Below are 27,213 nucleotides of genomic sequence, written 5' to 3'. Positions count from 1 at the left end.
TTATTGATCAAAATAGTAGTGATATTTTAGGAGTAAAAATAATAATGAGCAGAGACCTAATGGGTTAAACTTTTAACTTTAAGGGGTTAAAAATTTTAATTTATGCTGTGAAAGGTGACAAATAAAATAATGCACATGCAACATAATATAAATGCTATAGGAAACTATTGGTGGTTCTTAAAGAGTTAAGTAATGGTTTGTAAACATAAGATTATTTATTTTCAGCTGTTACAATCGTCCCTTTACTTATTGTTACAATTGTCCCCAAGACGCCATTTCAGCTTCATTTGTTGAAAACAATGCTAGTTAATTAGCAAAACTAATCTTTTTTTTAATTGAAATGTTAATTAAGGTGTCCACTTACATATTCGGTTACTAATTTTTATTTGTTTAAACAAAATTACTTTGTTACAATAAAATATTCTAATACCAAAAAAAAAAAAAAAAATACTTGCGTGACGTGAAAATATCTTTTGTGATGTAACTCTTTCAAAAGTACATAAAAATGGTTGCCATCAGGGGTGTACATGTAGATTTGTTAAATACACCTTGTGCACCACCTAGGAACCAAATCTAGAACCCGACACTCGAAATTTTTGCTCTGTTACAATCATACCCTGTTACAATTGACCCCACTCTCCCCTACTGATCCAGTAGTTTCCTTGTCTTCTGGATTGGTTCAAACTTACAAGGCTACGGAGTTGAACATTAGTAGTCGTAAACCCAAAATTGGGTTGGTTGTTCAATGGCGGATAAAAAAAAATTTAAAAAAATATGTTTAGTGGAATAATTTACTGATAGGTCTAATTTAAATACTTTTTGTATAATTCAATTTAAAACTATATTTAAATTTCAATATTTCTTTTTCGTATATTTAAAAAGGAAAAAAAGAGAAGTTGAAAATCTTGAAACAATGAGACCTAGGTTAATGAACTGCGTATCCAAAAATAATATTTCAATAAATTTTATCACTGCAACTTTTTTGTCCGAATTTGGTTCGGTTTTTTTTTTCTATGAACGTAGAAAAAAAAAAAAAAAAAAAAAAGGCTTTATTTATAAATTTTTCGAAATAATCGTCGTAATCGAATCGTAATTGCAAGGAAATGTGAAAATTTTATTCTTTAAAAAATAAATAAATATGAAAAAAGCGAAAAACGAAAACAAATTTATTAGTATTAAGTATTTTTGTATGTATTTTTAATATTAATGCACAAACAATGATTTCATTTGAGATAATTAATTGTTTTAAATTGTTTAATTTTCCTTTACTTAATGAACAGTTCTTTTATTATCAAATAAAAAAAAATATTAACATGAATAATACTGAAAGTTTTTATAATTCAAACTAAAATGGTTTAATAACCCCGTCATATTTATATGTACGAGCAAGCAATTATATATTTACTACTTCAATCGCTTTTCAGTAAAGATTCGAATATTCAAGGTCACGCAAGTAGAAGCCTTCATTCTACTTCCTCTTCGTGTACAGCGCCATCTATTGACTAGGCATCTACGGAACGACCGAATGATGACGTGCTTAGCCGACGGGCATTCATTCCCTTTGCGCGAAATTTGGAATGCGCCATTTTGCTTATCAATAGTTATTTTAAATCAATTTTCGCGATTTCAAAATGCCTCGCACTTGTTCGGTTTTTGGATGCAGAGGAAATTTTAGGTATGGACCTAAAGTATCTGCTTTCCGTTTTCCTAGAGATCCAGAACTTGCAAAAATTTGGGCAAAATGTACTATGAGGAAGGATTTTAAGCCATTGGAAAATTCTAGAGTAAGTATAGTAACTAATTATTAGTTAACTTAGTAATAAATAAATAATTTACTTAAGTGATAAAAAAAATGAATAATTTATATTCTCATTCTGTTTATAAGGCACATTGGGGTGAAAGTTGTACTTTAGATCATTTTTATTTAGTTGTTTCTTTATTTTTACGCAGAATGTAATAATTTAAAAAAACTTGGAATTTTTGTGCGAAAAGCACGTTATCTGTTTGCAAATAAATATAGTTTGCTTTTGGAGTTTAATGATCGCCACTCAACTCTATTTCTTTTGTCACTCGTACATGCTTTGATAATTTTAATCACGCCTTCCTCGGTAGTTATTCGTTAGATTTCAATAGCGTTTTTCTTGTTGTCCTTTTAAAATATAAATTTGTGACTCCTAGTAGGTTTACATATTTGGCATTTTTGTCAAGGATTCCAAAAAATATGTGTAGCAGTAAAAACCCGAAGTTAGGTTAATCCTAGTTTATGGAGATAAAAACTAGCTTTTACCAAAATGGTTTGCTAAAAGTTCGAAGTATGCTTTATTATGATTCTATTTCGGCTTTTTGCCAAACCTTTGCGGTAAATCCTAGGTATTGCTAGTAAATTCTAGGTATTGCTAGTAAATTCTAGGTATTGCAAGTAAATTCTAGGATTTACCATAGAAACAGAAACGTAATCAAAACGTGAACTTGCAAAAATTTGGACAAAAAGTACGATGAGAAAAGATTTCAGTTCATCGAAAAACTCCAGAGTAAGTATACTGAAATATTAATAGTTTACTAAAAAATTTAAAAAAAAATAATAATAACTAATTTATATTCTTTTACTATTTAAGCGAGCATAAAAATGAAATGTGTACTTTGAACCAGTTTTAAAATTTTTTTAATGCAGAAAGTAATAATTTAAAAAACTTAGGAATTTTGCGTAAAATGGATTATAAATATGTGTAGCAACCTTATTACAACGACTCTTGTTATAACGAACAACTTAGGTTATCCGTTTGTCTCTGAATATAATTTTTTAGTGAATAAATTCCATCATACGCTTAAAACTATATAAATGTGTATTGTACAACATGATGTTATACTTTAGACTAAATCTGCTAGTCATACCTTTTATCAGTTCATGGTATAATGAGAATTACTGCCGTACAATTGAAAAAGCAACGTAAGCGACAAAAAATTCAAAATTGAGATTTTGACATATATATTTGGCATTTTTATATGGCAAGCTACATATATGTATTGCAAAAACTTTTTGCCGAAATAGTTTTTTTTTTAAAATCAGTTTTTTGAAATTCTAGTTTAGCGTGGAAAAGCATTAACAATGGGAGGAAAAAAGTTCTCAAATCACTTATCTTGGAATCATTCGTGAAGCACTTAAGTTGTTTTTTCAATTGCACGGCAAATTACAACACCACTTAATTTTGTAACAGTGAGTACACAGTAATGTTTGGGTATACAGAAGTAACGTATTATAATATTTTAAAATCGTCGTTGAACAGCTGACCCGATTTCTTGGGTTTAAGACAGCTGATGTTCAACTCCGTGGTCTTGTAATTCTGAACTCAACCCAGAAAACAAGGGAACTCCTGGATAAAGTATTGGGCAAAAATTGCCTTCGTGGAGAACTTTTTGATGGAACATAGCGTTACATGGTGAGGAAAACCACAAAAATCTCCCCCGATTAGCCTGACGACAAGGGGTTCTAATCCATGATCTATCTACCACTGAGGATGTTTTACGTCAGTACTGTAGTCAGTGCAAGCTAGATGCGGAATTCGTATCGACCAGCCCTCTCTTGGATTCGAACCCAGCTCACCTTAAAATATTTTATAACCGTTGACCTGATTTTAGGATGCCTTAGAATATTTTATTTTATAACTGTTTTCGAACAGCCGACCCACCTTAGAATATTTTATTTTATTCGTCGTTGAACAGTCGACCCAATTTTGGGTTTACGACTAGTAATCTTCAACTCTGTAGCCTTGTAAATTTGAACCAATCCAGAAGACAAGGAAACTCTTGGATCAGTACCCCCAGAGGTATCGATTTGTTATGGGAACATGGAGGACATTGCGACTCGACAGATTTAACGTGCATCAGTCACCATTTGCTACACCGGGAGTTTTCGGCCAGCGAGGACCGAATCCACGAACTCTTGGACATGGGCCCAGTTCCCTACCAACCAAGTTATCCCGGATACCCTGTTGCCCTTTTATTTCTTATATTTATGTTGGACATGGTTTTTAACTCATGGTTTTACACAATTTCCTTTTCGCTGAGTTTAGTGCGGTTTAACCGCAACCCACTCATATACCATCTAATTTAACATTGAATTAATTATAATGAAACCATCACGATATTAAAATTGAAGACGATCCGCCAGGTTTTTCGCCGATTCATATTTTGTTAAGGTCTGGATATTCTAGCAAAAAAAAATAAATAATAAACAAAAATAAAAATAAATAAATAAAAATAAATGAATAAAACATCAAAATTAATGTAGCAATAATGTTTGGTGAAACAGTTAATTATTAATTTTTAAAGAATGAACTTCCTGAACTGAGAAAAAAGGAACTAAATAAATCACAAAGAAATAAACTTTTTTTCCCCGTACAGATTGCACAGTAGCGGAGGAATAGCAACATTTTACATTTCTGAATAAAAATTGTGTGCCATGTGTCCCACGTTCTTTGAATTAGAACGTGTCATTCCACTTTGAATAGAAATAACTTGTGATTCTGCATGAAATCATGTCGCAATGCATATTATATAATGTAGCCGAACCCGCTTATAACGAACCCTGAGAACCCGGATTTAACGATAAAATAGAAAATACTCGGTGGCGGCAATGTTAAGTGTATTGGAGAATAGCTCGCTTTTTAACAACACTGGACCCATGTCCAAGAGGTCGTGGGTTCGATCTCCGCCGACCGAAGATTCCCCGTGTAGTAAATGGCGACTGATGGACGTTAAATCTGCCGGCTCACAAAGTTCTCCATGTTCCCATAACAAATCATACCTCTTGAAGGTACTTACAGATCCAGAAGTTTCCTTGTCTTCTGGGTTGGTTCAAAATTAAAAAGCTACGGGGTTGAACATTAGCAGAAGTAAATCCAAAATTGGGTCGACTGTTCAACGACGCTTATAAAATAAACAAGTATTGATTTAACGAGCCCCCGGATTTAGCGAACAAATTAAAAATATTTGGTCGGTACATTTTTATGCCTATTAGAGCATATTTCTCTTTTAGCGATGAAATCACGGTTTTAGAGAGTAATTTTTTGCGAATTATAAAATGTGTACCTACTTCCACTTCTCCAGCTTAGTTAAACCCTTCGTGGAAAAATTCATTTTACAAACCCGTGATGCCGTGAAACAAAAATGCAAAAACGTTTTTTCTTATTTATATATTTTATTTATAAAAACATGATTTATTTCTACATTATTATGAACAATCATCTACAAATATACTGCGTGCAATACTATAGTACAGGGGTGGCGAACTTTTATACACCAACGTGCGTACTGTGTCAGCTATACGCGTAATTCAACAAAAATCAACATCAGTGTGACTTCTGTTGTTGCAGATTAGATGACAAATAACTTATATTAGGTTGTAAGATAACTTATATAATAACTTATATTAGGTTGTTTAAGCAGGACTGTTTATTTTTTTTGTTATTAATTTATTGTTAGCTTGTTTTTTATGGTTATTAATTGCTTTATTAATTACCAGATAATTTTAGCATTAATTGTTAATTTATTTCATTAATAATTGTTTATTATTTTGCGTGTTTTTTGTGAATTTTAATTTAATTGTTACATATGCTTCATAGTGTAATAGCATTTGAGTAATAACAATTCATAATGTAATAACAAATGTGATCGGTGGCGTGCCCAAAATATTGTGTCGGGTGCCATAAATGGCACGCGTGCCATTGGTTCGCCATCCCTGCTATAGTATATCAAACATAAATAATAGTTTTCAAAGATACAACTTTTTATGAAAATATAACATAAAAACTATGTTCCTATGCTTCCTGTTCAGTACCGCTCACCAAGATGATTGCTTCGCAATAATTGTTATTTTTTTTAAACATGAAACAGTTTTTTTCTGCGAAAGTTAAAATTATTCACTAATAAAAATAATGACATGACGAAAATAAGATAATAAGAAACTATTCTACTAGTTATAAACTCTCAATTAAGAAAACAACCAAAATCAAAAACGTAATAATAACAGAGTAAAATAAGACAAAATTTTTTTACCTTTAAATTTGGGATACAAAAATATCTTACAGGAAAATAATAAATACCTTTATGACTTATAGTAATTTTGTTTTTGACAAAAAATACGGTAATTAATTTGGGAGGTAATGTGATTTTTCCGGCAAGAAAAAATGTACCGACTACGTATGAAAATTGCGACAATATCATTAGATTTTTATTTATTATTAGAGTCGTAATGCGCAACATTCCTTGAAATTAAATTGTACCCATATAGCGGGTCAACTATGAAAATTGTCACAGATAAAGAAATAAACTGTCAAAAATTTTAGTAAGGTTCGAGAAAAAAGCGATAGAATAGTTTTGTTAAAATTAAAATTTGATTAAATAAACACTATGTAACGGTTGCTCTTCTTAAAGAGATGTGACTTTTTGAACGTACTATGCAGATCTTTATCGCTAGGCATTTAAGAGTTATTAAAACAAAACAAAAAATTCGAATAAAAATATTCATCACCCCTCCATTTTCATAACAAATACTTCATAATTATTGTTATAAATTAGCACTGATTCTGTACTATTGGTTTAAAACAGTTCGTCCCCATTTACCCGCCCAGCTAAAAAATAAATAAAACGCTACATTTGTTATTCCATGAAAATTTAATAATTCTTTTCTTTTGCAGCGCCCTCTATATCATAGATAACACATCCAAACTATTGATGACATACTTAGTCGAAGGCCTTTTGAGTACTTTTTTGTGATAGCGCGTGATTGTGACGTCATGACATATAGGGAGAAAGGTAGACGAATCACATAAGGAGTTGATGTGTTTGAAATAATTTTTGCTATTTCTTTTACTTTTGAAATTGACACTGCTCAATTTTGTCCTACTTCTTGAAAATAATAATCAATGAGAATGCAAATGAAATTTAATATTTCGCTAATCGGGTGAATCAGCATGCGCGAATCGGGTGAAATGAAGGAAAGAGGTTTGACAACCTATTCACCGTGACGTCACTCGCTAATTCACTCTTAGATCAGCTGGCTTTGACCTTCGACTCTGTGTTGTTTTATAATTGTTGCGCACAACGTTCGAATGCGCCATTTTGTTTGCTTATTGCTGTTTCGACGCAGTTTCGATGGCTTAAAATGCCCTATACTTGCGCAGTGTATGGTTGCAAAGGAAATTATAAGACTGGACCAAAAGTATCTGTTTTCAATTTTCCTAGAGAGGCTGACCTTGCAAAAAAGTGGACATTAGGATTGATGAGAAAAAACTTTGCGCCATCGAAATATACTAAAGTAATTAAATGTTTCCATTCATTTTACGAACTAAATTTTAAAAATAAATAAAGGAATTCACATTCCGTTTGAATCCTTTTTCTTGGTATTATTGCTATCCGAATAGTTAGAAAATGGATATCTGGCAAAAATATTTTGAAGAATCATTTTAATTTATCTGTCTATAATGCGTTCTTTAAAGTTTCTTCTACCATTTTATGCAAGTTAAATCTTTATAGGACCATTTCTAGTAATCTTTTCGGGGAATCGAGATTGATTTATAAGAAAAAATTCTTTTAGGGCTTATTGCCTAAAACTAATTTAATTTTTAAGACCTCTCCTTTTTTATTTATTTATTTATTATTCTTTTTTTTTTTTTTTTTTTTGGTTCGAAGACAACTGATATTTTTAAAGTGTTACTAACTTCAAAGAATTATAAAATGATAAACAAAGACTTTTGTGTTTATACCAAATTTATAAATTCTGAGTTTATAACTACAAATAAAGTTCATACGAAATGAACTCAAGAGAAAGTAGCTCCTGAGGGTGAGGCCTCTCTTCATGATGCCTCTCTAACTTTTGCTACATTTAAGTAAACAAAGTCCTACATTATTTATTTGTATTTTCTGACGTTATTAGCTAATGGCCGCATGAATCATAGTTGGAAAAATAGCTTTTTAACGGCATATAAAATGAATGAAGTTGATTATTAGTACTATACTTATCACTGCCTTAAAAAGGGTTAAAACAAATTAGTTCGGTTTTCGAAAGTAATCGCATGTTTCGGTTGCAGGTGTAACATTTCGAACATTTCTTTTTTTAGTTACGGGGATCATCACGATGGTTTTGCTTCAATGACTAAGTTCCTTCGAACTATTCGTGGACTCCGTCATTTTTGATGGAAGTAATTCTGCGAAAAAAATCGTGACGAAATTTAAAAAAAAAAAAATACTATCTTTGAATTCAAGTGATCCATGACAATTTTGTATAAATAACTAAGAGGCTTGATTCTAGCTCGTTACTGCCCACCAGTGATGAAGGACGTAATAATGAAAGATGTAATTTATTCTTTTTTTAAAAATCCCAGCGATGGCTGGTCGATTCGAATTCTACTCCTAGTTCGCACCAACTACGGTGCTAAGATATAATATCTTCAGTAGTGGATTGATCATGAGTTTGAATCTGCTTGCCGTCAGGCTAACTGTGGTAGGTGTTCCTCTACATGTATGGCAAATGCCAGTTAGTTTTATCAAAAAGTCCGCCAGGAGGATAATTTGACCATTGGGTTGTTTTAAGAGTTCTCTTGTCTTTTGCGTTTAGTTCAAAATTATTAGACTACAGGGTTGAACATTGATAATTGCGAATTCAAAAACGGATCAGCTGTTCAGTACTGGTCAGACGTAGGTAATATGTTTGTTGTATTTTTTTTATGTGGATGATAAAGAACGTGATTTTAAAAATGTCCTTAGCGTCTCCCAATTTGTATATTGATTATTTTTCGAAGATAACAAAAATTATGGATTTTTAAAGAAAATAAGGTGTCTTAATAAAATGATTTTTTAAAAATAATTTTAATGTTTCTAAATATGTATATTAATTTTTTACTAAGATTATAAGAATAATTTTTTTAAGGGAGGTAATATTCCATAATAAAATAATTTTTTTGTAATAATTTTAATTTTATCTTTTAAAGTTTCTAAATTTGTGCATTGTACTTTTTTACTTAAACGATAAAGACATGGTTTTATATCGGAGTTTGGTTTTTTGCGAAGAAAATATAATGATAAAATACTTTTTTTTTAAAAAAAATGATTTTCATGTTTCTAAATGTTTTTATATAGGATTATAACTTACTTTTAGAATTCCAATATTCAATTATGGATATTTTTATATATTTTTGTTGTTATGTATTCATGTTATTGCATTTATAAGTTTGTGTATTTGCTGCATTGTTATGAAAATAATAAAGACCACAAATTTAAAGGAATGCTTTTGTAATGAAATTTCCTATTTTTAGATTTGTGAATTGCATTTTCATAAAGATGACATCATTCGTGAAATATCAGGATTCGATGAGAAGACAAACAGGTTAATAACATGTCGACTTCAAAACCCCCGGATGAGAAAGGGGGCTGTTCCTTTATACCCCCTCGCTCCTGAATCTGATAATGGTGAAGGTATATCAGAAGGTATGTCCTTTTATATTTTTAAAAAATAAATATTAAGAAATGTATTTTGAAAAAAAATTAAAATGTTAAGTCTTTTTTTTTTAAATAAATAAATAAATAATATCGTTATTTTTCCGATCGTGTATAAGAATAGAAAACAGAAGCCCAAACTTTCAACTGTCACTGAACCTCAAAAGACTAGATTGTTTTATAAAGTGTCACATTATGGGAGCATAATCTTTTGACTTAGAAAGCCGGGTTTTTTTTTATTTTCAACCAAATCAATAGTATTATTTTTTCTAAATCCAATAATACTAACGTATTTCAGCAATGATGCGCAAAGTGCGCTTTTACGAGGGAAAAAAAAAATGGTAGAACGTAGATTTCGAATTAAAGGAATAAATCCTGGTTTTGCGACGAATCTCCTTATGAATCGCACGAATCACTTTATGAGTCACACTTTCCGATTTCGTTTCACCGTAATTATTCATCGTACTGTGGTGATTTCAAATCGCTCGCGCAATTCGTATTGTTGTTTATGATTCGCTTATGATTTAAATTGTCATTTACCAATTTCATATCAATTTAAATTACTTATGAGTCTACATAATAATTGGTATCAACTATGGAGGGATATTATTCTATGGTATCAACTCGATTTAACGAACAACATCGTGATTTATTAGTAACTTTTTCTTTTCATGTATATTTCATGTTTGTATTTGTTAATCTAACAACCCTGGTGATGATCCAAATAGTCCAGATTATGATTTTTTCACGTATTTGTATGTGTTTACTAGCAAGCCTGATGATTCAAATAGTCCAGATTATGATTTTTTCACGTATTTGTATGTGTTTACTAGCAAGCCTGATGATTCAAATAGTCCAGATTATGATTTTTTCACGTATTTGTATGTGTTTACTAGCAAGCCTGATGATTCAAATAGTCCAGATTATGATATTTTCACGTATTTGTATGTATTTACTAGCAAGCCTGATGATTCAAATAGTCCAGATTATGATTTTTTCACGTATTTGTATGTGTTTACTAGCAAGCCTGATGATTCAAATAGTCCAGATTATGATTTTTTCACGTATTTGTATGTGTTTACTAGCAAGCCTGATGATCCAAATAGTCCAGATTATGATTTTTTCACGTATTTGTATGTGTTTACTAGCAAGCCTGATGATTCAAATAGTCCAGATTATGATTTTTTCACGTATTTGTATGTGCTTACTAGCAAGCCTGATGATTCAAATAGTCCAGATTATGATTTTTTCACGTATTTGTATGTGTTTACTAGCAAGCCTGATGATTCAAATAGTCCAGATTATGATTTTTTCACGTATTTGTATGTGTTTACTAGCAAGCCTGATGATCCAAATAGTCCAGATTATGATTTTTTCACGTATTTGTATGTGTTTACTAGCAAGCCTGATGATTCAAATAGTCCAGATTATGATTTTTTCACGTATTTGTATGTGTTTACTAGCAAGCCTGATGATTCAAATAGTCCAGATTATGATTTTTTCACGTATTTGTATGTGTTTACTAGCAAGCCTGATGATTCAAATAGTCCAGATTATGATTTTTTCACGTATTTGTATGTGTTTACTAGCAAGCCTGATGATTCAAATAGTCCAGATTATGATTTTTTCACGTATTTGTATGTGTTTACTAGCAAGCCTGATGATTCAAATAGTCCAGATTATGATTTTTTCACGTATTTGTATGTGTTTACTAGCAAGCCTGATGATCCAAATAGTCCAGATTATGATTTTTTCACGTATTTGTATGTGTTTACTAGCAAGCCTGATGATTCAAATAGTCCAGATTATGATTTTTTCACGTATTTGTATGTGTTTACTAGCAAGCCTGATGATTCAAATAGTCCAGATTATGATTTTTTCACGTATTTGTATGTGTTTACTAGCAAGCCTGATGATTCAAATAGTCCAGATTATGATTTTTTCACGTATTTGTATGTGTTTACTAGCAAGCCTGATGATTCAAATAGTCCAGATTATGATTTTTTCACGTATTTGTATGTGTTTACTAGCAAGCCTGATGATTCAAATAGTCCAGATTATGATTTTTTCACGTATTTGTATGTGTTTACTAGCAAGCCTGATGATCCAAATAGTCCAGATTATGATTTTTTCACGTATTTGTATGTGTTTACTAGCAAGCCTGATGATTCAAATAGTCCAGATTATGATTTTTTCACGTATTTGTATGTGTTTACTAGCAAGCCTGATGATTCAAATAGTCCAGATTATGATTTTTTCACGTATTTGTATGTGTTTACTAGCAAGCCTGATGATTCAAATAGTCCAGATTATGATTTTTTCACGTATTTGTATGTGTTTACTAGCAAGCCTGATGATTCAAATAGTCCAGATTATGATTTTTTCACGTATTTGTATGTGTTTACTAGCAAGCCTGATGATCCAAATAGTCCAGATTATGATTTTTTCACGTATTTGTATGTGTTTACTAGCAAGCCTGATGATTCAAATAGTCCAGATTATGATTTTTTCACGTATTTGTATGTGTTTACTAGCAAGCCTGATGATTCAAATAGTCCAGATTATGATTTTTTCACGTATTTGTATGTGTTTACTAGCAAGCCTGATGATTCAAATAGTCCAGATTATGATTTTTTCACGTATTTGTATGTGTTTACTAGCAAGCCTGATGATTCAAATAGTCCAGATTATGATTTTTTCACGTATTTGTATGTGTTTACTAGCAAGCCTGATGATCCAAATAGTCCAGATTATGATATTTTCACGTATTTGTATGTGTTTACTAGCAAGCCTGATGATTCAAATAGTCCAGATTATGATTTTTTCACGTATTTGTATGTGTTTACTAGCAAGCCTGATGATTCAAATAGTCCAGATTATGATTTTTTCATGTATTTGTATGTGTTTACTAGCAAGCCTGATGATCCAAATAGTCCAGATTATGATTTTTTCACGTATTTGTATGTGTTTACTAGCAAGCCTGATGATTCAAATAGTCCAGATTATGATTTTTTCACGTATTTGTATGTGCTTACTAGCAAGCCTGATGATTCAAATAGTCCAGATTATAATTTTTTCACGTATTTGTATGTGTTTACTAGCAAGCCTGATGATTCAAATAGTCCAGATTATGATTTTTTCACGTATTTGTATGTGTTTACTAGCAAGCCTGATGATCCAAATAGTCCAGATTATGATTTTTTCACGTATTTGTATGTGTTTACTAGCAAGCCTGATGATTCAAATAGTCCAGATTATGATTTTTTCACGTATTTGTATGTGTTTACTAGCAAGCCTGATGATTCAAATAGTCCAGATTATGATTTTTTCACGTATTTGTATGTGTTTACTAGCAAGCCTGATGATTCAAATAGTCCAGATTATGATTTTTTCACGTATTTGTATGTGTTTACTAGCAAGCCTGATGATTCAAATAGTCCAGATTATGATTTTTTCACGTATTTGTATGTGTTTACTAGCAAGCCTGATGATTCAAATAGTCCAGATTATGATTTTTTCACGTATTTGTATGTGTTTACTAGCAAGCCTGATGATCCAAATAGTCCAGATTATGATTTTTTCACGTATTTGTATGTGTTTACTAGCAAGCCTGATGATTCAAATAGTCCAGATTATGATTTTTTCACGTATTTGTATGTGTTTACTAGCAAGCCTGATGATCCAAATAGTCCAGATTATGATTTTTTCACGTATTTGTATGTGTTTACTAGCAAGCCTGATGATCCAAATAGTCCAGATTATGATTTTTTCACGTATTTGTATGTGTTTACTAGCAAGCCTGATGATTCAAATAGTCCAGATTATGATTTTTTCACGTATTTGTATGTGTTTACTAGCAAGCCTGATGATTCAAATAGTCCAGATTATGATTTTTTCACGTATTTGTATGTGTTTACTAGCAAGCCTGATGATCCAAATAGTCCAGATTATGATTTTTTCACGTATTTGTATGTGTTTACTAGCAAGCCTGATGATTCAAATAGTCCAGATTATGATTTTTTCACGTATTTGTATGTGCTTACTAGCAAGCCTGATGATTCAAATAGTCCAGATTATAATTTTTTCACGTATTTGTATGTGTTTACTAGCAAGCCTGATGATTCAAATAGTCCAGATTATGATTTTTTCACGTATTTGTATGTGTTTACTAGCAAGCCTGATGATCCAAATAGTCCAGATTATGATTTTTTCACGTATTTGTATGTGTTTACTAGCAAGCCTGATGATTCAAATAGTCCAGATTATGATTTTTTCACGTATTTGTATGTGTTTACTAGCAAGCCTGATGATTCAAATAGTCCAGATTATGATTTTTTCACGTATTTGTATGTGTTTACTAGCAAGCCTGATGATTCAAATAGTCCAGATTATGATTTTTTCACGTATTTGTATGTGTTTACTAGCAAGCCTGATGATTCAAATAGTCCAGATTATGATTTTTTCACGTATTTGTATGTGTTTACTAGCAAGCCTGATGATTCAAATAGTCCAGATTATGATTTTTTCACGTATTTGTATGTGTTTACTAGCAAGCCTGATGATCCAAATAGTCCAGATTATGATTTTTTCACGTATTTGTATGTGTTTACTAGCAAGCCTGATGATTCAAATAGTCCAGATTATGATTTTTTCACGTATTTGTATGTGTTTACTAGCAAGCCTGATGATCCAAATAGTCCAGATTATGATTTTTTCACGTATTTGTATGTGTTTACTAGCAAGCCTGATGATCCAAATAGTCCAGATTATGATTTTTTCACGTATTTGTATGTGTTTACTAGCAAGCCTGATGATTCAAATAGTCCAGATTATGATTTTTTCACGTATTTGTATGTGTTTACTAGCAAGCCTGATGATCCAAATAGTCCAGATTATGATTTTTTCACGTATTTGTATGTGTTTACTAGCAAGCCTGATGATTCAAATAGTCCAGATTATGATTTTTTCACGTATTTGTATGTGTTTACTAGCAAGACTGATGATTCAAATAGTCCAGATTATGATTTTTTCACGTATTTGTATGTGTTTACTAGCAAGACTGATGGTCCAAATTATCAGTAATTATGTATCATCAAATTTTTCTTACGAATCTGACATAAGAGGAAAATTCGAAAAGAAAGTAAAGCGTGGAGCATATGAAGGAAAACGATTCATAAATCACGGATTCAAATTTTCTCCCACAAGATTCATGTTTGTATTCATATAAAGGTGGTTTCGAATGAATCACGTGATTCATATTAGATTTACGTAAGACGTAGATTTGTAAGTTTTGAATCCCACAACTCGATTCGCATTCACGAGATTTACAAATCTCACACAATGATTCGTATTCAATTGATTAGAAGCCACATGACGATTGGTAGTAACTTTAGAAGGATGTTATTACTAATTGGTATCGATTTAAAAATCATAATCTTTTCAATGTGTCATCGATTTTCCGCTCATTTATACGAAAGTTAAGTTAATTACGTTAAAATAAAGTTAAATAAGAAAAAGTTAATTAAAAGTTTTCAGCATTTTAAAGAAAGCTCGTGAATCTTCATGGTTTAACTCTTGGTGCGGTACTGAGCGTACAAGTTTACATGTATGTTCCACTTTTAACCGACTACTAGGAATTTTCAGTTTTTCAGTTTTAAACGTAGTTGAATTTTACTAGGCCGGGTTGGTAGGGAACTGGTATCATGTCTAAGAGATCATGTGTTCGATCCCCGCCGGCCGAAGGCTCCCCGTGTAGTAAATGGTGACTGATGCACGTTAAATCTGTCGAGTCACAAAGTCCTCCATGTTACTACAACAAATCATACCTCTAGGGGTATTGATCCAGGAGTTTCCTAGTCTTCTGGATTGGTTCAAAATTACAAGGCTATGCAGTTGAACATTAATAGTCGTAAACTCAAAATTGGGTCGGTTGTTCAACGACGGTTATAAAATAAAGAAAATAGCCAATTTTATTCAAATTATGGAGATAAAAAGCTCCAATTGAAGCGTGCATACTTGTCTCATAATTACTAACTGTTCTTAATTGTTAGTAAAAAGCATCCTAGCAACAATTGCGGACAAAAGAATTCATGGAGCAGGTTAAGGCTTCACAATTTCGTGAGCAACATGATTGTGGCAATGAGGTCTTTACTGCCAATACAAGCTGGTACCCATCAATCTGGTGGGTTTCAAACCACCACTGAGCATCGAAACCCAGTTCTTTATTAAGTGGCTTAACCACTCAGTCATCATGGCGTTTGGTTTGTATATTTTTATTTACAAAGTTCTGGTGAAAAAGTTATTGCTATAAATCGTTACTATATGCATAATGTTGCGTAATGACCTCCTCGACTATTTTAGAATTATAAAATAAAGGAACAAAAAATAATGTATACATTAGGGATCGCAAATTAAATATGTAAGGGTGGAAATATTGATATCTCATTCAATTGAATTTGTAGTGAGAAATTCAATTGAATGAGATATCATTCAGTTCTAATGACTTTAAAATCAGTTTGATTGGCGGATAAGTTGAAAGACGATTCTTGAAAAATTAAAAACACCTCCAAGTTTCATCAAAATGGTTTCGATTTTTTTTCCCTTTCCTCTTCCTGCAATAAAGAAGTTCTAAATTACGAATCTTCTATAGAATACAAATAAATTATTTTTTGAAAATATGTAAGAACATAGAATTCTAATTAATTATAATATTCATCTTAATATAGTATAAACAAAGAAACTGAAATTCTTTTTTGTTTATTAAAGTAATTAATAATGAAACAAACTAGTAGATATAGATGTAGTAGATGAAAATGTAGATGTATGTATATCAAATATTCTTCATAGAAAGAAAACAAATATTGTTAAAAGTAAATATTATTAGCATTTATTTTGGCCGGGATAGCCTGGCTGGTAAGGCGTTGGGGCTCAAATCCGAGAGGTCGTGAGTTCAAGTCTCACCTGCCTAAGACTACATGGTGACTAAAATGGGGACACGGTGTGTAAAATGATGACTGGTGCTCGCTAAATCTGTTAGGAGCACAAAGATTCGAATTCTTGACCATAGATGGCGCCACTGGAAAACAGGAATAAGCGTACCTTTCTGCCTTAAACTAGGTTTGCTGGTATTGTCAAGTCGTATAAAACAGTATCACACATTTAATGCCTCTTCAGACACTGAGTCCTGACCCCGTAAGCCTGAGCAATAGTAAGACACTGCTCAAGGTCTAAAAAAAATATACTTTTATAGTTTGTCTAAGCTAAGAATCCTCCCGCCACAAAATTTGAGGCCGTCTGGTGCTATGGAAACAAGAATGGCGCATTTTAGGGAGGGCAGCTTTACTCTAGGACTTAACACAATAGACCTAAGAAAGAGATTCGCCTATTCGAAACAAAACCAATCCAAAACAATGACCCAGCACCCGTACTTAAAATAGTCGTACATCGTTATCATAGTAACCGCTACGGGTCCAGACGAATGTCTAAGGGAGTTCTTATTTTCGACAAATCATAGCTTTGTGAACAGTGTTATTAATAGATTGATAAAAAGACTTTGGAAGATCACGTGATCAGATGAAATCCAACAAGTAATTTTGATTTCGATGCATGTTAGGTATATGTTTTCAATAAAAGCTGTTTTGGGGTTCTAATGTGCGATTTTGCCATTTTGTTATCTTACATTTCGTACTTTTTTCGCGATTTATAATGCTATGACGTTGCGCTGTTTACTGTGTCAGGGAAATTATAATACTGGACCGAAAGTATCTGTTTTCCTTGTCCCGTAAGACCCAGGCCTTTTCCAGAAAAGATCTAGACCTTCAGACTCATGAGAAAGGACTGCACACTTACAAAATATTCTAGAGTAAGTTATTATTTCTTATTTTATCTATTTAATCACAAAATAATGCATAATGTGTACTCTTTGTTTTCATTGTTTCGATTTTACTATTACGTAAAACATATATTCAGATGCCGATTTAAAAAATTTAAGGCTGTAGGCGCAAATTTGTCACAGCCCAGCTGGTTTTAACTTTGAATTAAAGGTACAATGGTAGCTCTGGGGATGGAGCCAGGACCTGATTATCGCCTAGGTCCACAATTTCTTAGGGGCCTCAAAAATTAATAAAAAGAAAAGTCTAATGGAAGGTGGGATAGCTTTGTGTTGGTTTAAGTACTAAATAAAAAATAATTACAGTTTACAATAAAAAAAAATAAATCAGCTAATCAGTGACTTTTAGCAAAAATCACTGATTTCAATTGTTTTTGCAGTCACCAAACTATTTTTGTTTTGACATAACATTGTTTTGTTGTTTTATATTTTGCTTTAATTTATAGATACGTAAACTTCATCGTAGAAAAATAATCTTCCATTGTCTGCTTTCGAAATTTCTTAGAATGTTTATCTGGAATCATGTAGTTCAATAGATTGTTTTCTATTGTTAGGACTAATTTCTCAAAATATTATGTAAACTTCAGTAATTTAATTTCAAAATATTTTGTAAGGGGCTCGGGGAATCTGGTGGGCCTTGGGGCCTGAATTTGTCTTGATCGGTCCCTGGATAGAGCTTTTGCCTCCCACTGAGTCCCCAGGTACAAATATCAGCGATGGCTAAACAATGCGTATTCTGCTTCTGCTTTTAAGATAAATAATTATTATAAAACTTTACAATAGCAGAACATTAGTTACAAATTCTACATTTCACATTATATCAAAACATTATCTATTTAAACTAAAAATATAAATATACACACATTAATTAATTATTTATAAAACAGTAAAAAAATAATTAGGAACATTAAATTTGAAAGAACAGTGAATTATCAAAATATCATCGTTGAGACTGTTCATCGTTGAATGCCATGGGGGTCACCGGTGACCGGCACTGAGTTTGTTCGTAGCGCCACGGAGATCACCGGTGACCGAAGCCAAGATCATTAGAAACACATAATTCGAGTAAATTTTTAATGCTTTTAATTTTTTTTATATTATTATCGTTACTAAAATTGTTTGAAGAAATGAATGCAATACATACTGAGAAAATAATTTTGGCCAGACGGGCCATGACATGTCATTTTGGCCATGTCAAATTAGCGGGGCATTCAGCGTGTTAATCAGTTTTTAGCTCAGCTCTAAGGGATAGAGTGGTTGTTGCCCTAATATTCTTCACTAGATGCCAAATCTTCATCCAACAAATTATTAACAATTATATTTTCAATTTGCTTATTCAAAGCTATTACATTTTGGTTCCTTTCAATTAACACAGTAAAATTCTCATCTAATACATTTGTTTCAACATTTTGTTCAGATAATAATTTATTAATCAATTTTACTTATTAATTTAGTAAAACTACTTCGCTCACTAGACCTTTTTCTTTTAATTCTCTCTAAGTGATCTGTTTCAGCCATAATGAGGGTTAAATACAAAGCCCTTAGCAAAATAAAAACAACAAAATTTCAATAATCAAAACCTCAGAATCAAAACAAATTCTTCAAGAAGGAAAGAAATATAATCGCCTATTTTGCACATTCAAAGAAGTTAGACCACAGTCGCCGAGAAATCAGGCCGTTGACATCACCAAGGTCTTTTGGTGACGTCACAAACAGTAGTGTATAGCGGATAAGAGATTAACCGCCATTTTCAAATATTTGTCATTCATTGAACAACAGTTCCGTTTGTCCGTCGGATGTGTCGTCATAAACCTTTATCAGAAATATATATAGAGCTTATTTTACAACTTTTGACAATGCCATATTCGTGTGTATTTCCGAAATGTAAAGGGAACTACAAAAATGGGCCTAAAGTATCAGTTTTTAGGTTTCCGAAAAGTGAGGAAATGAAACGAAAATGGATTAATTCCATTAAACGAGACAGTTATCAAGTAAATAGTCATAGTCGAGTAAGTGTTATTTATCTTTTATATTTTAATATTCGTTTTTGCAGACTTTAAAATAAGCTTTTTAATTACAGAAATGAAAAAAGTTGTATTTAAGAATTACAATGTTTTAGGTATTGTTTATTATTAGAGCCCGGATTTTGATGACCTAAAAAATCTCAACTAATGCCCTTAAAAAATGCAAAAAATGCTCTAAAAATGCGAAAATTGCGCTAAAAATGCCTTATGACATGACTTAAATAAAGTAAAAATATCGAACTAAAACAATGTTTTACTCTTTAAAATTATGAGTCATTTCAAAAACTATAAAGCAATGCAATACTTGTTCTACGTTCATTAAAGTTTGAAAAATATGTTTTATATCCTATAGTAACAAAAAAAGAAAAATATATTGACATCAAAACATTTTCATTTTGTATAGAAACTTTAATGAATATAACAACTTACATCTAATAATATTACTAAATATCAAAATTACATTGGATTATTAAATGTTTTTCTATATTTTGAAATGTAAACGAGCGTCTCTTGTCTGAAAGTAAATTTTAATACCTGGAGAAACTTCTTTCAATGTCTACTGATGTTAATAGTGCGTACTTGAAAAAGACGGTCTCACTTACTGACAATTCTTCTTCAATTTGAAAAGTTGTTGCTTCACCTGTTAGTATCCTAGAGATTTTCTTCATTGTTTGGAAGCCAGTGTTCTTCTCCAAAACTTTGTTCAGTTTAGCTGCTATACTTTGTCCTATTTTCCCCCTTGCTGTTTGCAACACTCGACTCAGTACATCAATATAATTTATTGCATTGCTAAGTTCGAGTTCTTGTTTCCCCAAGCTTGTAATTGTCGAGGACACAATAGCAAAGTTAGACTTGATAAATGCTAAGTTTCCTTCGATTTTATCAGAAGCGAACACGTTTGGCGCTATCTTAATTGATGCAGCATCTTCTGAATCAAAACTACTGACGATAGACTTTACTATCTTAAAATTTTCACTGTAGTATACGCATGCATCCAACCAGGTATCCCATCGTGTGATTACTGGTTTAGGAAGCAAAGCTGACTTGGAGCAAATGCTTTGAAACATTCTTTGAGAGTTACAATATGAAATGTAAAATTATGAGACAAATCTTACATTTCATGTAATAAAAATACTCCAAAAAAAATAAAAATTGGGAAAAATTAACAAAAACCTTAAAAAATGCTTTAAAATGCAAAATACGCCCCAAAATTTTTAAAAAAATGCCCTATAAATCTAAAAAAATGCTCTAAAGGACAAAAAATGTCCGAAAATGCAAAAAATGCAAAAAAATGCAAATGTCATCAAAATCCGGGCCTTATTTATTATTAACGAATTTAAGAATATAAAACTAGCAGAGCATTCCGCACCTTTGCAAAACTTTTAGACTTGAAATAAAATAAATTCAAATATTATTTGTCTCGTTTCAATTGTATATATAAACACAAGCATGCTTCGGAACTAAACACTGGGGGTTTTGCGTTCGGCTGACCACCTGACCGGAACATCTGCTATTGCACCCCAGAGCCCAAGGTCAAGAAAACTGAGATGGGCACAGTAGGCCTTGGGCCCTCAATGGGCTGTCGCGCCACTGAGTTTAGTTTAGTTTTATATATAAACAAATATCAGATGTCATTAAAGAGTTAAAATTTTTATTATTTAAAAAAAAAAACTAGAAAAAAACCCCTGTAGTTATATTATTAAAAGAAAGAAAAATTAATAACAATGTCGATTGGCACTTAAAACTTACTTATTAACGATTGCTTACGATCATATGACTAAAATTTCATAAATATTCTCACTTGAAATCAAGAACACTGCAATGCAGTAAATCATATTAATAAAAAAGGAATTTAATTCATTTTTAGTTATTTTAATTTTTGAACTTTATAATTTTAAATGAATATTAATGAGACCCTTGTTCATGCTTATATGGTATGAATAAATTTTGAGTTTGCTCCAGATTAAATGTGCTATTCTCATTTTATTCTCATTTTTATGTTTATCTGTTAAGTCTGGAAGAGTTTATGTAAACAAGCATTAAAACAATAATATATAAGTTTATACATATGTATACCTATTCATTCAAATGTATCTTATATAAAATATATTAATTAATGAGATGTATCTTATTGAGTAACAGGAAAAATGATTTTAATAAATGCTTTTATATTTTTCTATCATATTATTATTATTTTTTTTTAAATTAAGATTTAGCAAAAAATTGTGGACAAATTCAATTGTAGTTCATAAAAAAGTATCCAATATTTTCTTGTCTTTTACAGTGCGTATTTTTTTTCTCTTCAATTATTGAACAATTTTTGCTCCAGAATATTACACTAATAATTTTCTAAGTAATCTCTATTTTGGGATATTTTTTAATAAATCTTATGAGAAAGATTGTCAGCAATAAATTTATATGTTGGAAAAATTTAAGATTTGAAATACTTTACTCTTTTATAATAATCAACAAAAAATAAAAGAAGAGTATATTTATTTTTGAAAATGATAAATACTATTTTAAAGTTTTGCAATCGTAAGAAATAGAAATACTTTACTAAATTACTTATAATTTATTTATTATTATTGCTTTACGATTACTACTTAGCTAAATTATTTTGTCCCATATGCGTCGTTTATTTGTAACTAATTGTAGTGTTTATGTTTAGGTTAATTCCACTTGTAATTTAAATGTATATCATCTGACTCTGTAAGAATTCTTTAGAACCTATTTTAAAATAAAAATTTTATGATTGTGCCAATAAAATTACAATTTCTTTTGTCTCTTTTTTGCAATGATATAATATATTTTCCTTTGTCTCGTATTCGTTTCCTTATTAAAATGTATAATTTCTTCTTTTCAAATATATGATTAAATCTAATATTTGATTACATATTAGAAAATATGAAATAATAATAATATTATACACTTAAATAAGGTTTATTCTTTTCTCTTTAAAAATAGTTATAATAAATCAAGATTTAAAATTAATAGGAAAGAAAATTCTTATTAAATCATTTTCTATTATGAAATACACATAATATTGCTTCACGAAAAACATCAAACAGTCCTACCTGTTCATTTTATTGAGTTATGATGTGATAATTAACATTGATTTATTCTAATAAAAAGCCAAAAATTGAAGTGCTATTAAATTAGCGAAAGCAAAAATATTTATGTCGCTCAAAAGTCAGAACTATTTATAATAGTTTTCTCTCAATGCTAATCTGAATACGACGGTATCTTCTGATTCGCTAACACTTCCGCGAATGACGTCACAAACCTACTGAGAATCCTTGACTCTCAGTGGTTGAGATCTCCAAGGTCTTTCAGTGACGTCACAAAGAGTGGTCACAAAGAGTGGCTGATAAGCTATTTGTCATTTATTGAACTACAGTCCCGTTTGTCTGTTGGATGTGTAGTTAGAAACCTTTATCAAAAATATATATAACATTATTTACAACATTTAACAATGCCATATGCCTGTTTAGTTCCAAAATGTAAAGGCAACTACAAAAATGGGCCTAAAGTATCAGTTTTTAGGTTTCCGAAAAGTGAGGAAATGAAACGAAAATGGATTAATTCCATTAAACGAGACAGTTATCAAGTGAATAGTCATAGTCGAGTAAGTGTTATTTATCTGTTATATTTTAATATTCCTTTTTGCAGACTTTATAAAAGATTTTTAATTACGTAAATGAGAGAAGTTGTATTTAAGAATTACAATGTTTGAGGTATTGTTTATTGTTAGCGAATATTAGAATATAAAACTAGCAACACATCCGTGCTTTTGCAAAACTTTTAGACATGAAATAAAATAAATTTAAACATTATTTGTCTTGTTTAAATATGTAAACGAATATCAGATGCCATTTAAGAGTTAAAAATTTTTATTATTTAATTTTTTTAAAATAATTTTTCAAAATTAATTTTTAGTTTAAGGTTTGGGATGATGACTACTTTTCATGTTATTTTTTCAACTCATATTTATAAATATCGTCACATATTCTTTAAACACATTTTTTTAAATGAAACTAACTTTAATGAAATTATTTTTAATTGTATTATTTTTAACTCTATAAAACTTTTTTCCTGGTGGGTGAATTATAACAACTACTTTTCTTATAGCTTTTTAACTAATTTTTTTTTCTACAAAAGATTAAATTTTTTCCTTAGGTTTGTGAATTACACTTTGTTGAAGATGACATAGTTCGCCAAGCTTCATTTTTTGATGAAAGAACAGGCAGATTGTTAACAGCTCCAATTAAATTTCCTCGATTGAGGGAAGGGGCAGTACCTTTAGTTGCTCATTTGGATAGTGAAAAGGGTATGGTAATTTTTTAATATAAAAAAAGTTTACAAAATATTTACATCATACAAGTGTATCGATTTAAAAATCTTAATCTTTACAATAAAATGTTTAGATTTATGCTTTTTTGTTTGTTTGTGTGAAAATGGTTGTGCTACTAATGTCCTACATGGACATGGCTTTGTGCCTGTGTTTGTGTAAAGTAAATCTTTGTGAAAAAATATAGAACGTATCACTTAAGGAAAGTGATACTTGTCGCGCATTGGAATTCTTGATCCTCAAACCGAAATAAAAGAACTAAAGTTTGTCTTCTTGAATACTTTCGGGAAATCACAAACTTCTTTCACACAATTGGATGCTTGCACTTCAAGAAAATCACAGATATCCACCCACGTGACCTATGACGTCAGCGCCAACTGATCGCTTATAAGCAAAATGGCGTGTTAAAGTTGAGCTAAGCTTTTCCTCATAAATTAGAATGTTAATTTGGTGAAATTAAACTAATCGAATTTGTTGAAATATAATTCTTCCTCGTCTATGTCTTTTTTTTAACTTAGGTTTATTATTTGTTTATATATTTTATTGTAACCCAGGTTTTTATTTTTTAATGTTTATTTTTTTTATGTATTTTATTATAATTTGTTAGTTTGTTTATGTTCCAAATGGCTTCGTGCCTGTCTTTGTGTAAAGTAAGAAATATATACCAAAAGAATTGAATTGTTTGTGAAAAAATACAGAACGTGTCACTTAAGAAAAGTGATTCTTGACGGCCTTTTCTTACTCGAAATAGAATGAGCACCTGCCACGTTTCAACAACCAATCAGGATCGAGATATCCACATTACGTCACTTGCAGGTATCCCATTGCATTGTGATGTAAATGTAAACATTGGTAAACTCCAAGAATATTAAAGCGAAATTAAAATAAATCTTACTTTAATTATAGTGCGACTTTGAGGAGAACTCCTCCATACTGAAAGTCTGGGGCTGTCTGCTGCTATGGTAACAAGCGAGAACACATTTCTAATGATGGTGAAATGATGAAAAGAAGGTGTCGATTGGTTAACTCACGACGACCTACGCTAAGATTAAGACAAAACTATTCACCCAACACCCCTATTCGAAGTGATCTTTCCTCGTAACCATAGTACCCGCCACGACGCGAGACGGGTGTCTCGAGGAGTTCTCCTGAAAGCCGCACTATACTATGGTCACAATTCTAAGGATGGTTTCATTAGTTTCTCTTTGTTAAAACTTATAATAAGTTAAAACTTCAAGACTAGTGTTTATTAGTCTAAACTCATTATTGATATATTTTCTATATGTGCTGGAAAAAAAAAAAACGTAGAATTATTATTAATATTTAGATCAGTGAGTAATGAGATTTTCTTCTGCTAGCAACCCTATCCCCTGAGCCATCGTGGTTCATAAACGAACATTTGGGAATGTGTTTCTCTAATAAATTCGAATCATAGAGATAGGAAAATCATTTTTAAACAAGAACTTGTATAAAATATTCTGGAATGAGCCTTAGAGTGGAAATAATTTATTTGTAATTCAACTTTTACTGAAACTAATTAACATATTTATGCCCTCATATCGAAATAATATATTTCATAGGTTCTTTTAATTAAAAACCATTCATCATTCTAAAATTCCATGCCAGTGCATTCGTTCGAACATTAAGGAAACTATTAATGCATTTACGAAGCTTCATTTATCGGTTGGTTGTCCCTTAACTTTGAGAAAAGGAACAAAATCTGCACTTTTTCGTTTTGGGGGAAAGCAACTAACCTTCTAATTTCCGTTTTGATGAGTTATATATGATGGCTAAAGACGTTTAAATCATTTTGTAAGGAGGATATTGTTATTTCTTTTCTGTTCGTGGCAACGGACGGGGGGAAAAAAAGAACACGACGAAAAAGAGGACGGGAAAAAAAAGCAGCCATGATAAATGGAAGCTCTTGCCAGTGACAAGTGCTTTCGTTAGATAGATGGACCAAGTTCGTGACACTAACTGCAATTGATGTTCCATGACACTGGCCTTATATAGAAAACTTAGTTGCTATGGACTGCGCTTGTTCTTCTATGGAATTGGAATTGATTTTTTTTTTCTACTTAAAATGCCACTTTCCCCCTGAATTTTTAAAATAAATGATTTAAAAAAAAAACATGCGTGGAAATAATTAAATGGCTAAGAGTGAAGCAATAGAGGGAGGAAGAACTAGAGGGCGCTGTAAGAAATGCATTGAAATTTATAGTAAAACGTTTAGCTGTCAGGATGTCAGTACTAGCGTACTTAGCGTACAAGGAACAAACTTAGTGTACAAAAAATATCGTAAAATATGATGGAGAAAATGGTGGTGAACTCATTCCCTGTCTGGAATCAAACGAGCACTCCATAGATATAAAGGAAGTTTCCTATATTATATCCCCTATATTAGTCCCTGGAGCACACATTATCGAGCCAGCGCTCTAACCCTTGTAACGATTGAGATGGGCTCAGACCAACACCACCGAGATAGGTGTTGCTCAGACTCGTTTGCTGAAAAATGTCTTATAGTGAGGTTGTTAGGTAAGAGCTTAATTGCGTTTTAAAAAATAAATAAATAAAAGAAGAGAAATATAGGTTGTTTTGGTAATGACCGATTTCAACAGCATTTTTGTTTCTTCCTCGCCTTTGCTTTTGCGACCCCAAATATGTATACATATTTTTGACTTAGTTTTCAACAAAGCTCTATAAATTCATAGTAAGGAATTCTAAAAATACATTTTAAGTAAGGTGATTGGGGAACACCTGCATTATTTTTTTTTTACCACTTATTTTCCATCAAGGTAAATTTCAGTAAAAAGTAATTTACATGTTAATGATTTATTTTAAGTTAATTTTTTTATTTCAGTAACTTTGTTTAAATATATTGTCATTTATGCTTAAATAATATGTATTCTCCAAAATAATTTTTGATGAACATTTATAAATAAAAAAAAAATTACGCAAGAAACATTAATTTATGATCCAGTTATTTACACTTAAAAAATTATTTAATTCTCATTATTATTATGGGGTTGTACTGGTAACATTAAAAACCATCATTCATCTGTGGAGTTTACTGGCACAATACTTAGTACGACTTATGACTTGTCACAATATGTATTCATTAACAATATAATCAAAGCTTATAAGCTTATAATGCTTATAAGTATTGCAATTTTTAAATTATATATATATTTTCTTTTATTTTATCGCCGTTGAACTACGACCCAATTTTGGGTTTACGATTACAAATGTTCAACTCCATAGCCTTGTCATTTTGAACCTATCCAGAAGACAAGGAAACGCCTGGATCAGTTCCACCAGAGGTATTGATTTGTTATGGGAACACGGAGGACTTTGCGACTCGACAGATTTAACGTGCATCAGTCACCATTTACTACACGAAGAGTCTTCGGCCGGCGGGGATCGAACCCACGAACTCTTGGACATGGGCCCAGTGCCCTACC

The 27,213-nt window shown here is 31.2% G+C and overlaps 1 protein-coding gene across 5 annotated transcripts in view; it reads left to right on the top strand.

The window, feature by feature from the left end:
- Positions 1-1,500: 1,500 nt before the first annotated feature.
- The window catches only part of LOC107443779 (uncharacterized), a 90,551-nt gene continuing 64,838 nt past the window's right edge, over positions 1,501-27,213 (top strand). Inside the window, exons 1-3 of one of the 5 annotated variants that reach the window (XM_087164336.1) lie at positions 1,501-1,784; positions 6,696-7,315; positions 9,312-9,483. In XM_087164336.1, coding sequence (XP_087020462.1) covers positions 7,163-7,315; positions 9,312-9,483 — 325 coding nt within the window. In that variant the 5' untranslated portion in view covers positions 1,501-1,784; positions 6,696-7,162. Of the gene's footprint in view, positions 1,785-6,695; positions 7,316-9,311; positions 9,484-19,221; positions 19,390-22,787; positions 23,030-23,580; positions 23,732-27,213 lie in introns of those variants that run through there. The other 4 variants (XM_071185488.2, XM_043048351.3, XM_043048354.3 and 1 more) reach the window with 4 other exon arrangements.

This window comes from Parasteatoda tepidariorum, chromosome 5 (assembly GCF_982258835.1).
Source record: "Parasteatoda tepidariorum strain Cologne lab strain chromosome 5, Ptep-v5.0, whole genome shotgun sequence".
NCBI lineage: Eukaryota > Metazoa > Arthropoda > Arachnida > Araneae > Theridiidae > Parasteatoda > Parasteatoda tepidariorum.
The sequence above is the reverse complement of the archived record's forward strand: the minus strand, read 5'-3'. Positions and strand labels throughout refer to the sequence as shown.